The 14,956-nt window shown below is 34.8% G+C and overlaps 1 protein-coding gene across 1 annotated transcript in view; it reads right to left on the reverse strand.

The window, feature by feature from the left end:
• Window positions 1–890: 890 nt before the first annotated feature.
• LOC124645534 overlaps window positions 891–14,956 on the reverse strand; it is a 77,837-nt gene continuing 63,771 nt past the window's right edge. The window contains exons 6-12 of the mRNA XM_047185344.1: window positions 11,852–12,028; window positions 11,331–11,453; window positions 4,904–5,012; window positions 4,435–4,659; window positions 3,741–3,951; window positions 3,319–3,600; window positions 891–3,140 (exon numbers count right to left, since the gene is read on the reverse strand). Coding sequence (XP_047041300.1) covers window positions 2,901–3,140; window positions 3,319–3,600; window positions 3,741–3,951; window positions 4,435–4,659; window positions 4,904–5,012; window positions 11,331–11,453; window positions 11,852–12,028 — 1,367 coding nt within the window. The 3' untranslated portion in view covers window positions 891–2,900. The remainder of the gene's footprint in view (window positions 3,141–3,318; window positions 3,601–3,740; window positions 3,952–4,434; window positions 4,660–4,903; window positions 5,013–11,330; window positions 11,454–11,851; window positions 12,029–14,956) is intronic.

Raw genomic sequence — 14,956 nt, forward strand, 5'->3', positions numbered from 1 at the left:
TCTGTCTAAAGCCTTACTCGTTAGTTTGACAGTTAACCCGGTTTGTCCGTCAATCATCTTTGTGCCAGGACGATGTGAATATACTACGTTTGCCTTGCCTACCCTGCTCTGAAATATTGTCTTCTACGTCGCAGCATACAATTAGGCCTAGAAGGTATAAGCATTTTTAAAACCCGATGCAAAAAAAGCGGTGTTATAAGCTCGACCGATGAACAGATTTTGATATTTTAGATGCAAGTTGATCTCTCAGCGTTGGTTCTTGCACGTGTCTTCAAATTTGTCTTAAAGTTAAGTAATAAGTATTTCAAAATTTAAGTAATAAGTTATTTCTTTTTTAATGGCTGAGCGGTCCAATTTACTAGATTCATTACTTACCCATGTTGTACATTACATAGGGTTGCAATAGAATATCACATGAAGGTGGGCACTCCCTCATAAACTATTATAAATATTGGAGGCTATACATTTTTTTCACATCATATTTATTCAATGCTTGAGTTAGACAAGTTACGTAGGGCGAGTGCTAGCTAGCATGTGGTGGATTTTATAAATCATTTTTAAATGTAATTTTATTTTATGACAATATTGCGTATTGCATACTGCAATACTCACTGTACTTCGTTGAAAGGTTCTTTTAACCTACAGACAGACATGTGTTGCTGGGGAGTTTGTTGCGCCACTTCTTCTTCCCAGCAAAAACACATAGGAAGTGGTGAAGGGTGGGCGTTTTGGGGGCTGTCTTATATAATTTTTTTTTTCTGACGTTCGAAAAGTGCTGTTTTGCAGCCAAGTTTGAATAAATGAGTTTTGATTTTGATTTTGATTTTTCAGCATAAATAAAATACTGATGTTGATATTTAATGGTAGGTACACAAAATAAATATATCGAATATGTTTCAACATAATTTTTAATCCATTAAACAAATTAACAGGTGCTTACGCGTAAAACACATCGTCACCGCATCCACACAGTGAAACTTAAAACATTTTGTTCGTAAGTTATAAATACTATATACCAGAATATTATTTATAAAAGAAATAGTGCCACAAGAGACTTTACACCAAGAAATACCATTACCGCAGAAATATTCAAATAAAAATAAACAATACAAATACATTTAATTAATAATAAAAAGTAAAATTGCACTTAGGGAGACAGTTTTCGAATGAAAACTCTATTCAACTTATATAATAATAGTTTTTCTATAATAAATGCAAGATTTTTGGGTGGCATGTCATATTTTATTATGGTTGCGAGATCGACTATAATTTCTGGATTACAACGCGAAATTCTTGTCAAAATATATAAATGTTTGTGCGTCCGTCTGAAATCTACTGAATTGCTATACAAAATAAGGGTATATAATATAACAAGCAAGGCCAGGTATGCATGCGTGACATTGCCTAGACATGTCTATTTTAAGGTGCCTATCCATGTTTCACAAGAGGTATTACCAAAAATGGTATAACTACGAAATAATAAACAAAATCAGACAGCCTATGGATATTATACATTCCACACACACTGTTTTGTTACTAAATCAAAAAAATATACTAACAAGTCGATCTCTATAACCATTTCTCAATCTAGCTAAAAACTTATCTAAACCTATCTATTCATAGCTAAAGATGGATACAATTAATATTGAGCAATATTAATATAAATGCTTAAATAAATGCAAAATTTTCATTTGAAATTAAGAATCTATTACATAGAACTCATTGGTGTCTGAACAAACGTATGATACAATAATGTCGTTAACCTACATCTGAAATATTGTAAATATACAAATTATATAAAATATTTATCTTAATTTTAAACGATTTTACCAACTTAGAACGCAGTTAAACGATGTCGGGGAAATTCTACATACCAAAGTTGGTCTAACCGTTATTACAACTAGACATTTATAACAGTAAAGCACAGTAGTCGGCATAACTATTATTTTATTTAATGAAACCAGTTCAACTCGAAAATTGAATATAAATTATTCATTGATGAATATTGATCCTATTATTTAAATAGAAACAAAAACTGATACTAGAAATTTAAATCAACTTAATAATGTAAAGCCAAATGGATTTGATAAAATAACTTTAAGTTATACAAATTATTAAAATCATAAAGATTGAGCAGGTACCTACTGATGTAGTATGGTTAAAGCCTCACAGGTTTCAGTAGGTACCTAAAGATATAACAAATAACAATGATTCCGAAATTATCGAAATCAGTGTTATTTTGAATGTAGGAGCTCCTTTAGACACGATTAGTGCTAAACTGGATAAAAAAAACTCGCTATCGAATTGAAATTAACTAAAACTTATTCTAATGGCATGACTCGACGTTTATTCTTATCCTCTAGACACTAAAGAACACGACAATGATAATAAGTTAGTCAATAAAAACGTAGAAAAATTCTGTACAAAACTTATCGGTATACACATGTATAATATTCACAAAAGTGAAAAATTCAATATCAGGTTCTCAGGACTTAGTCCGTAGCACGACCTAGCACCATTATTTAAGGCGACTTTACTTATACTATAACATAAATTATAAGCATGCTTTAAATAATTTTCTGCGAGTCTAACATCTAATACATGGATGCAACTGACCTTTCGATTCCAATTGAGGGTACAATTCTAAATTCAGGTATCTAACTCTAATTAGAAGAAATTATTTCTTCGATATTATACACAGATGACATAGAAGACAAGGAATGCTAACATAATATAAAACACAAAGGAAATATAATTGAATATTAAGCATCTAAGAACAGTCTTCGGTAGGATTCGATTACTACAGGGAAGGGAAGGAATGGAAAACACACAGGAGCAGGATTTTTTTTTAATATTTAGCATCTAAGTACAGTCTTCGGTAGGATTTTATTAGGTTGGTATCAACCGTCACGGGAATGATGTGGATGAGGTTGTGATCCAAGGAGTCTTAAAGCCATCCACGCAGCTAGGGAATGTGACGCTGGGGCCGGAGACACAGGAATGGGAGGTTGGACTGCCATTCGAGATCGAAGTTTCTGCAGCATGACAGCCGCGGCAAGTGCAGCACCCGCAGCGGCGCCGGCCGCTGACGCGAACAGGGCACCGAAGCTAACTGCTCCCATACAGATTCCGTAAACGACCTGAAGTTAATAGAAAGAAATAATTAATACCACGGTTAAAGTAAAGAAGAATGATACAAATTTCAAAATTTGACTTTTTTGACGATTCAGCTTTTCAGCCTTTTAAATATATGCCTTCAGCAATGCTGAATTATGGTCTGCTTAAATAAGTTGCGTATACAATTGAATCTACAATTACCTCTTCACGAATCCTTCCGCTAAACACAGTGACAGGTTCGGTTCTCGAAGGTCCGAAAGCCAAATCAGCTTCAGATACAACTTCGTATATACCCGAAACGCCAACATCAGCAGACCTAGCATCGCGGACAGTTCTTCGTTTGCGAAGAGACCTGGGACCAGCTACAGCAGGACCTGGTGCCTTGGCTGGGACTACACCATCACCAGATGGTTCGGGAACTTGGTTGCCAAGGTTACGAGGTCCGTGGGGGAAGCGTTCGCGATCGATGTTCGAGGGACGGTCCTGGAAAGAAAAATAACCATTAAAAATGATGTGCAAAGTACGAGAAACAGCGCGCAATCAAAGAACTTGCATCTTACAATATAGAGCACAGTTTTATCATTTTAAGCATCCCACATATAAGGTAGTTAAAGAGTGCTTACAGTAAAAGGTCTAGCGAGGGCTTCGACCAACTCTTCCACAGCAGACATGTGATCACTTTCAGGTTCAATAACAGGCGCCGGGGCTCTCTGTGGTAGCGGAGCCGGAGCCAGCACCACATCGCCTGACACTTCATCACCAAACGCTTCTTCTAAAGGAAGACGGGCCTCGTCTGATATGTCCGATAGACCACCATCTTCAGCTGATGAATCACTGCAAAAATATTTCGAAATTATTAACAGGAATGTTGCCGTTAATTTTATGCACATATTAGTTTCTCTTATCTTAATAGAATTAAAACATAATTTATGATTTACAATCCTCCGTTTAGAGAAGATTTGCGAGCCATATAATTTATTTTGATTTATTATAATGATTTAAATACTTAAGTGCTACTTGTCTAGGTTTTAAGTGAACATAAATTATACGTAAATGGATATCTCTTTTCATGTGACATGCAGCTATGCAAACGGAAACGGGCTAATTAAAGGACTTGACTGACTTGCATAAAATTACTGTCGTTTCTAAACCTATCAGTGATTAGTTTTCTAGCTAATAATTAAGAGATGAGATGGCTCATCAAGATTAGAATGCGTATTTTTGTTTTTGCAATTTATGATTAGCTACATCTGCGCGACTTAACTCATTTTCCACCTTCTTTCTATTACAATAAGGTATACATCAGCTTGTACATACTTTATCTCGTTGTGATCTTGATGAGTCCTATCGTCTTTTCTGTCCAAGGCGCCGTGTCTTTGAGGAGTAACTCCGGCCAACTGACAGTGGTCCAAACAGCCGTGCCTGCAGATTTCCACCTTACACCTGATGTGGACGCTGAGGGCATCAGGGAACTTGAAAGCGTGGAAGAATGCGTACGTAATGACGGTGGCCCGTTCATCTACTGCTTTTGCTTTCAGGAATCTGGAATGGAAATTATTCCCACATTAAAGTTACGTAGTTGAATGATACAAAGCATGGAGAGATAAGTGAGATCAGATCGAGACACAGCTCCTCGCTTTGTCCACAAGTAAATTAGTCATAGCTTTAGTAAAATCTTAACATGCATCACTAAAAGCACCAACTTCAACGGTGCATCCTTCCAACGAACTCTCCAATGACACCGATGTGAAAACCTAGATAAGACCGTCATATATAAGCGTCGTACCTTGATATCATCTTAGGCCGCAGCACGCATCCATATTCATCTGACAGTTGAATCACATGGCCGGAGCCATCTGACGCAGCACACGACTTCACTCGCATGTCGAATTCACCTGGAAGATAAGGAAATGTGTCCTTAGAAACTGTTTAGTTCTCACTTATTGGGTACAATTGATGGGACTGCCTTGTTTGTTGGTGTTGGTTAGAATTATGGCTTATTGTATGTACTTGATATTATGCTGAGGGAGTTATCGGTACTTGAAAATAAGGAATATATTAGTTGCACAGGTCGAAAGCTACGGCAGTGGTAGTGTTGAATTTTAATTGACTGCAGGAAAAGTTAACTACTAATTAAACCGTAGTCTATAAACTTGTTTCAAATATCGTTTGTTTATAAAGTGTAAAAAAATTAAGACAATAAGGTATTCAAGATCCCCAAAGACTAGGTAAAGTACACCACAATACATTAGTATAAGAGCAACTTGAGAGTTCATAACCGCTATCAAAATGCAAGACCTCAGCACACAAGTACGTATTTTGCATAATAACATACTAACGCCAGACAGCAAATATACAAATTCCTGACATAATACTTGTAAGTGGAGTCTAAACAACGAACATAAACAGAGATCGTTTAACCTAAAGGATTAGGAAACACTTGGTGAGTCAACAGATAATCCATTAAACGAAGAAAGCTTCGCACGTACTCAGACGACCTTAAAATATTTCGCAAATATTTTAGATTGCTAATTTTACTTTATAAATGTATGAATTTGGTTATTGATAGAAAATGTTTTAAAATTAAGTCTGGTGAAATTGGCCATGCATAAAAACGGTATAGTAATAATACCTACAAAAAATGCATTAGAAGCAGATAATGTCTTTAAGGATTTTAAAGCTTTAGGGCCTTACTACAAAAACTTTAAACCCTGTTTTACACTTGTCTAATAAAATTTTGGCTGCAAAATGAACCATATGTCAACGTCATAATTTGACATTTTTTTAGACAAGTCTTAAACTGACGTTAAAAAGTTTTTGTGGTAAGACGGTTAGAGTTTCAAAAACTACTTTTAGGTGTTTTAGTAGATCGCTTCTAAGATTAAGTTCAAATAATAAAGATCATTCTCACTGTTCAAAATAACTCTCCATAAAGTTGTTCGATTTATTCTAAGGTTATAATATGACCACTAAAGTTTTAGACATTACGAGAAATATATTTGATGGTTATACGTGAATTGATGACCATAAAAGGTGAAGTAACTGAGATTTTCCATAAATTGCTCGAATGCTTCATTCATGTGCTAAGTAGTGTAATTAATGGAGGTGAAGTAATTAAACTCGGCGCGAAATCAAGATTCGGCCGTATAAGGCTTAATTCACAAAGCGCATTTCACGTAACATTGTGTGAAAAGCGCATAATATGGCGATAACTTATAATACAATAACGACTATTAGTCACGGATAGAAATAGAGATAAAGACAGTCTCAATCGCCAAGTCATAAAATAGTATACATTGATCAAAATGTTTTTGAACCAACGCAACGTAATGACATCTTAAAAACCCACCCACACTGTGTCGCACGGAAACAAGAATGAATTGATGCATTAGCGTTTGTTGTCATCTAATAAACTTAGAGGTGTTCAAAGTAATATTTATAAACACGAAAGGTAAAACTAATATTTGGAAGATATAAACCTGGTAAAGGAGGCCCCATCGCATCACAAAAATAGATACCGACATAAACAATGTAAAAGAACCACGCTTACATCCTAAAACTAATTGTCTAAGTAAGTACAAGATTACATTAGAACCATTAATCATTGTCAATTAAATAAAAGAACTCATAACGCACGAATGCGAACTGCTATTGATTCAATTGAAACGAAATTAATGGATTCCCATTGTGAAATGACTATTGTTCATCAGTGGGATCGCAGAAATGTTGTAGAAACGGATTTTGATATAACGGTAAATGTTAAAGCTAAAAGTAGCTTATTTGTCTTACGAAATCTTTTAAATTAGCATGATGATTTGGTTGCTTGAAAACTTACCGTTTTATTGAGAGTTCAAAATGTTGAATTGACAATTGTTAATGTTGGAATTGATATCAAATTAACAGTCAATGTTCATAGAGTCAGTGATTTTATGACCGATTTTCTGGATATGAAACCGACTACTTCCATTTAAAACAACCATGCCGAAGCAACCAAGCTAACGTAGGTGGGCACTTTATATGTCGAGTGGTGTCCGTCCAGTTAACCCTTGACCCTACTAGCTGGCCGAGAGAAAAGATAAAATATACATAGCAGCATAAAATTTGAATATTTACGTTAATATCTACGCTTGAATAGAGTCTGATTCATTTAACTTTATGAGTTTCGTACGCTGAATCAATGTTTATGTCCCGACCGTGAACATTAATTGAATAGATACTCGTTCATAAGTCAGTTACAATACCTATTGATAATAACTTTTTTAAACGTGAATACATGTCTTGCATTTGTCTAACGCTGCAGTTTGATTGTCCATTAAATTAATGATTGCATTATTTTAATTAACTGTTTCAAATTCAAAGAAATCCAGAGAATTGAGTATGTGTTTAAGATTTTGGAATTGATTATATAAAACTACTGATATAACTTTATATCTGCTTAAAAATTCTTCACAAACCAAGGAATACGACAAACGTCTTTGAGTTCTATAGCGTCTATATATAAAATATACTTGAACGTCGTTTAAAAGTGATCCATGAGATGGATCCAGTCTTGAGTCCCATAGTTGCAGGCCCGTTAAGCAAACTCATTCGTACATATTTGTCGAGTTCACTTTTTACAATTACCTCGTACCGTTAGGTCGTGTAAACACCGTCATTACCCTGCTAGTGAATTTACGAGTTTTGGTGTTAACTTGTCTCATATGATTGTATGTCGAAGGAAGTTTGCCTTTATTGTTTGATCAAGTTGAGGAAGTTTAAATATTTTTGGGGTCATTTTCTCAACTTTTTAATCAAAATCATATTATTTAGGTACCTCCAAATTGGATTCTCGTCTTCATTCATAAATGTTCTAATCAAGTTTTGACGTCATTAACAAATTCATCATAAAACAAATTAACTACGTAAAATTGTATTTCGTCGTCTATCAGGAAACCGTTATCATATTCACGGACGACCTTTGTGACTCGAGAACGTGGGCGAAACCAATATAATGTCAATAGTATTGAAAGCTTCTCGCAGTTTGTAAGGGACAATTGTTTTTTATATGTAGAGGTCTGTCGTCAGACAGAATATTTTTTATGACGGCTCTTCCAGTATTGAATAGAATTGGAATTGGTTTTATGATTTGTACCGGCTATCTGCATGTTATTTCTATTTATATTGAATTTTAACATTTATAGTTCGGCCATTCAGAGAATGCGTTCCTGACACGTCGCGATTGAACTGACGACGTAACTTTGCAATGGCGTTGCAGTTACGATAAAAATATTTTTGCTGGTTGTTTACCGTTTTAACAATTGAGGAGCATTAAAACAACATTATTATATCAATAATCAATGAATGTTATAATTTTGTGCCAAACTGAGTGTCAAATAACTTGGTAAACAATATTTTTCTAAATCTATACTGCGCTATTACAAGGTTATGTCAGCGGTTTATATTTTGTAGTGCTGTGCTAAAAATAACAGGCAAGTATCGTAATCTGTTCTTATACAGTTATAATATAAAATAATACGTTTTGATTTTCTTTTTAAGAATTGGAAAATAATGGACTATAAGACTTAATTATAACTTTTATGAAATATAAAAATAAAACTATGACCAAACCGCATTTTTATACTTAGATTAAAAATGGTAACCCCAAATGGCGTTATGGGCCGCCATTTTGTGACGCTAAAACAGTCGTCCGTTGTCGTTTCGTGCGCATAGACCACGTTTTTCAAGTGTTTTCGATCTGTTTTTATTTGATTACCCGGCTTTTGTTAGACCGAGATATCAGGATTGATTCTGTTATTGATAATAATATAATTATACATGTAGGCGAAGATGATGATGAAGACACCACCTCCTCAAGCAAATCGGAGTCTGATTAATATTCTGTTCGCACATTCAATTCAATGTACTTGTAACAAAGAATAAATAAAACAATTTTATTATATGAATATTACCTTTTTTTGGTTTCCACTTAAATAACTAAAATATAAAACAAATGATTCCGCCAATTTAAAACGAAAATAATCTTAAAATAATGCGGCGGTTCATTTTGAAGGAACGGTAACGAACTCAGTGTTATGTTGTGCCCATCACTAGTCGTGACTAACTGATAGGTGTCAGGAACGCATTCTCTGAACGGCCGAAGTATAATAGAAAACTACAAACGGTAAATAGATGGTTTACGTTTTATTTATGGTATAGTATGTGAACACACGGATTATATAATCACGAAGGTTGCAATTTCAGAATGGATAATTTAGAATGTCGCTCGCAATTTTATACTATTGCTAGAACGAGTAGATCAGAAAATACTTTTGTGTGCGTCACAGTACCGCACACCGGTGAAATTTCATCTTTAGGATTAGGTAGTAGGTATAAATATAATATTGGAATCGGCAAAAAAAATCTAGTTTGTTGATTAATCCCCACAAAGTAGTTAAATAGGTAACTACTCATAAACTAACTTTAAGTTTTATATTTAAGTTACACTTTCTTTCACGCATTAACTTTAGAAGTTTGTTTAATTGTGTTTTTAATGCTTTATTGTACGTTAATGTGTGTATTACAGCCATTTAAATTAAAAGCGGAGTTTCTACTTTGCTGTACGTAAGTATTATGGCTAAACTAACGCTAGCAAAAATAAACACTTTGGGAACTTGATACTTTGAATTTTCTTTGAGGCTTGTATTACCACTTGTACGGTGTCAATAATTGACTGTATGATTTTCTATGAAAAAACTATAAAATTTGTGTTCCTCTATAATAAACTCCAAAACATTTTTCAACAAACTGTTGACGAATTTTATTGCTCACTTTATTCACTTGTTGCAGCTCCATAAAAATGTCATATTTGGATATAAAAATATTATGTATTTTTAACGACCTCGCTAGCAGTGTTTGTATACAAAATAAAAGTTTTATAGTTCATCATGATTACAGCCAATCAGTTGTCAAAATAGCTAACAAATCATAAAAATTAGACATTCCGTTATATTTTTGACGTAAAATTACCAAAAAAGTGTTTGTGAGTTTCCCTTAATATCTCAGTTCTACGTCATATAACCATATTTGGTGAAATACCTCATATGCGCATGAGTTTACGATCCCACGCACTAGAAAAGCTAACGAGCCAAAGTTACACGCACCACGGAAACGACAGCTATAAAAAATTGATGAATAATATTAGAGAAATATAATTTTTGCGTTTCCTAAGAAAACAATAGGCTATTCTAGACACGGTTCCTTTATAACTTGCGGGTAATTATGAACTGCACAAATGTATGGTTAACTCGAGTATTAAAGAGTAACAGTTACATTTTGATTGCGATAATTTTGACACGGTTCGCGTAGAAATTACGAGCGCGCTCTTTTGAAGAAGAGTAAGTACTCACTCGTAAGTTATAAAAGTTTTAAATGCTTTTGAAATGAACCCATACGTGGTAAACGACAATACATTAAATTCACACAATTCTGTACTAGCATCGTGGACAAAATTATCGCTATATCCAATTGTATTACCTACTAGCCGTTCCCCGCGGTATTACCCGCGCCCGGTGTATTTTTTGCCGCTCTGGTACATGGTAAGCAGTAGCGTCTACCTACACTTGGTATTGGTATACTCATATAAGTTATGCTACCCTGGTACATGGTGAGCAGTTGCATCGAAATTTCGTTATTGGTATACTTTACTAAGGTGAATTATGCTGTCCTAGTACTTTACTTTTATTGTTCTGCGGCATTCCGTAAGTTGGTTTTTGTCTAATCACTCCCGTCCCGGGAATCTTACTCGCAATTTTTTTTTCCTTATTTGCTCACCGTTTAGACCTACCCTGGACTACGACAAACATTTTAAAACTAAAATCAGCTCAATCGACCCAGCCGTTCTCGAGTTTTAGCGAGACTAACGAAAAGCAATTCATTTTTATATATCGCTCACCTAGCAGTATAATGACACATCTACTTTTTTCTTATTTTACAGAAATGAGGGTCAAACATTTTGCAAACGTTTGAAACGAGGTTATGATGATTTTATATTTTATCTTAGATGTTATGGTTTTAACAACTAACGCCGTGCCGTTTTACCACTTTATAAATTATACACTTTTAAACACTTAGGCCTTAAAAACCCAATTTCGCTTTTTTTGTAAATGTGCCATTATACTGCTAGGTGAGCGATATATAGATTTGTTAAATAAGGGAGATTAAGTAGAGTGTCTTACCTCGATAATCGTTGATGGCGACAACCAGCGTGAGGGTGGACCCTAAAGGGACTATCCCTGACACCGGGGCCGCCCAAGGTCCCTTCCCTGCTTGAATCTCCATCCAACAGTCCACATTGTCCCCTAAAAATACAGAGGAAATATAAACTGAATATTGCACAACATTTTTGCAGCGAGCAAATTAAAAAAATAAAAGATTTGGCTCTAAGGAAATATTACACATCCAAAGTAAACTATTTTCTCTTGCGCACAATATAAGCAGTTTTAACGGACTTTATTAATTAAAAAATATTAGTACATTTTTCAAGTGCATTTCGGCCTAAAAGTTCCCAAAAACTTGATAACTTTACTCTTTGACAGGAACTATGTTGTTTAATATCAATCGCGATATCGAATTGCAAAAATGTTAATTCGCGCAGCTTTACTATTTTAATAAGTTAATTTTAAAAATAATTAGTCCTTTATAATCTTATTCTTTAATAACACGTTTTTTTAATAATTTGTCCTGTATTATTTCTTACCTCTAAAATCTAACTGCACGACATCCAAATCGGCGATAACCATGGGAGGTTTGGAAGCGGTTTTCTCGTAATCGTTGAACCATTCGCACCGCAGCCTCTTTGCTTCGTCCCACACTTCAAGCAGGTCCTTGTCATATTGCACAACCACCGTATTCTCGTAGAACTGCCCGTGAAGATCTGGAATAAGGAGTTTTGACATGAATAGGTATTTTACGTTCCCTTTTATTTTATTTTATTTTTTGTGAATGTATGTAGAAATTATGTCAGAATATTTTGGGAAGAGAAATAGTGTTTTTTATTGCAGGAAATAAGCGTTTTTATACGTAAAACATTTAATTTTTAAATCCTGATTATTGCTAGGGCTTTACCTACGCGGATGTACTCACGCAAAAAGTGGTCGCCCGAAGAACGCGGATCGTGCCAGTAGTCTCGGGTCGACACTGCACAAGCAAAACTGACCCCTAAAGACTTCTAGCTAACTCCCTTTCAGTACAGCAATCCATTAGGACATTAATCTTCCAAGTTTACACGCATCTGACATATTCAGACTCTATCTCATACGGTTTAAAATCGTTTTCACATTGTCACCCGCAATACTTTTCGCTTGCAGCACTTAAAGTCGAAAATACTACGTCATAGCTGGAAGGAAATACACTTGAAAGTAGTGGATTGAGGGATGGCGTCTTTGAGCCTTGTTTGTAAGGTAAAATGAACCTTAAGCGCGGTGTTATGTGGTCCGGCGGGTGGCGATTCCGAGAAACAATGCGCGCGCAATGTTCGCAGAAGGAGCGGGACGCATGCTTCGTCCGTTACTCCACACTACCCATAGTGGACGCGCCTAGGAATCGGCATGAGAAAAACTCACTGACTTTGTTGAAATGGGACCGATGTGCCGTAAAACTTGAATGCTGGCGATTTATTGCGAAATTGTTACGAATTACCGATAGTTACTGGGAATCTAAATGCGATACGAGAGATTGGGTTTGACGGTATATGGTGATCTATTACCGATGGAGCTTCGTTTGGATGTAGTGTTAATTTGTGAGGACAAAGAGGGTTTTCTTTATAAGGTTTAACACACCTGTAAATCCCGATAAACTGACAACCATTCAAAAACGCTTATTCTTTGACGTTCGATGTTGTTTCCTTTCCGCTTTGTTAAATTCTACTAACAGTACCTAAATAAAAAAGGCGTTAATAGCGTCAAAATTTTACATCTGTCTTTAAAGTATACAGTGTATGTCATAGAAGTAAGCGAAAATTCAACCCCTTTAGTTCCAAATCCAGACCTATCAGACAAAACATTCCGTTTCACGTCCATATCTCCCACTCCTAATGACCTACAGGTTAACACGCGTCTAAAACATATTGCAAACTGTTAATACCTTCAGTGGGTGTAAACCTTTCTCCGGTGATAACTTTGTCCTCTCAGACAGTATCGTTTGACAGCTTGAATAGTAAGCTGTCTCAGTTATGTCCTTTTATTTGATAATATCAGTATTATTCAGTGGGGTTTTCAATGGATTATGTCGTAGACATATTGTTGAAGCTCTCTTTGCAAAATGCTTGACCATTTCTTAAATTATCGCGGGTTTCATTTCAAACCCAATTATATAAACTGACTGTATACAAGTCGGATTACCACAAAATGCGACCATTTCATAAGTAGAGCCAACCTACCATAATGGCTTCGAAAAATAATGAAAACTCGCGTGTTACTTACAACTGAAATATTTATTACTTTGTAAACTTAGCCTGATAATCTCCATGCTATGATGAAAAAATACATTTTACTTTGAAATCTTTGTATTAAATGACCTTATTTCATTTTCCTGGTCCTCAATACTTTGTGCACAAGCCTTAAGTCATGATAACGTTTTAACGACTCATTCTAAACTTTTATGCGATTTCACTAAGGAGTAAGGGTTAATCAAGATAGAATTACGACTCTCGGCCATTACGGAATGACCTTGACTTTGAGCCTTGACCTCATTTCAAGGGAAAAGAAGGCCTTCTCTTAATGGGTACTAAAGCCTCGTAGTTTTAACCTCATCCTGGATGTCTAGTTTATTTGTCCTAGTAACATTTCTAAAAAATGTTCTTTAAAATTTGTAGTTGTTTTTATGTCAAGATTGTGTACCAGGCCAAATTTGAGATTCTTTTAAATAACAATAATAAAAATTATTTATAACCCATGAAAAATGTGGCAATCAAATGAATAATTTTGCTTCATTAGAAACATTTCTTCATAATAAAACACGTTACATACCCAAAGCCTTCAAGTAATAAAAAATCTGCAAAAACCATATATGGGTGAAGAATAATTATAACGGTATTTACTCATAAAATGACCACGCATCATACTATCGGATGATTTACTAAAAGAATTGCCAAGTTCTGCCGATTGGCGTGACGGATTGTGATTTTGCACTCAAGTGTAAACAAGTAATTAGATATAGAAAGACGGGATTAACGAGCCTAACATCGTTTGCTATCTTCATTCTTTTGTTTGAGTTTCTTCTCGGTTCTTCTCCATAAGACGCATTCTTTTGAACCGTGCACCTAGCTGTTGACGTGTCGTAAGACCCTCTAATAGACCTACGTAGATCAAATAAAAACCTTTGATTTTGACTTTCTGATCCCACTTCGTTCTACAAAGTATCATCGTTTCAGTGAACCTTTATTTTATCTATCCGTATCCGTAACCATCGATAAAAAGAATCTTAACATAGGTAAGTTTTATTTAGGAATGTCCCCTCATACAAAAGTTGTGATAGGCATGCGTCAACTCTTGAAAGTTAAAATAATAAGTATTTACTATTCAAAAGATTTTTGATTTATTTCCTTCTTAAATCATCCAGCAAAAATGAAAATGAGCAGCAAGAATGAAAATCAGAAGCAAAACGAACAATGCTAAATAATTATTATATAAGTTAATTGAAAACAAAGTACTGTTAATGCAGAAATCAATTGTAAATTGCATACAAGAAGGCAATATTAGTTTGCACGTTTTGCATAACATAAAATTAATAGTATCATAAATCTTAAATGCAAATAAATAATACATAGAACAGACGTTTTTAATTAAGATCGTAAAAGCTTTCA

The sequence above is a fragment of the Helicoverpa zea genome, unplaced genomic scaffold (genome assembly GCF_022581195.2).
Source record: "Helicoverpa zea isolate HzStark_Cry1AcR unplaced genomic scaffold, ilHelZeax1.1 pri_000016Farrow_1_scaff_4_deb, whole genome shotgun sequence".
Lineage (NCBI taxonomy): Eukaryota > Metazoa > Arthropoda > Insecta > Lepidoptera > Noctuidae > Helicoverpa > Helicoverpa zea.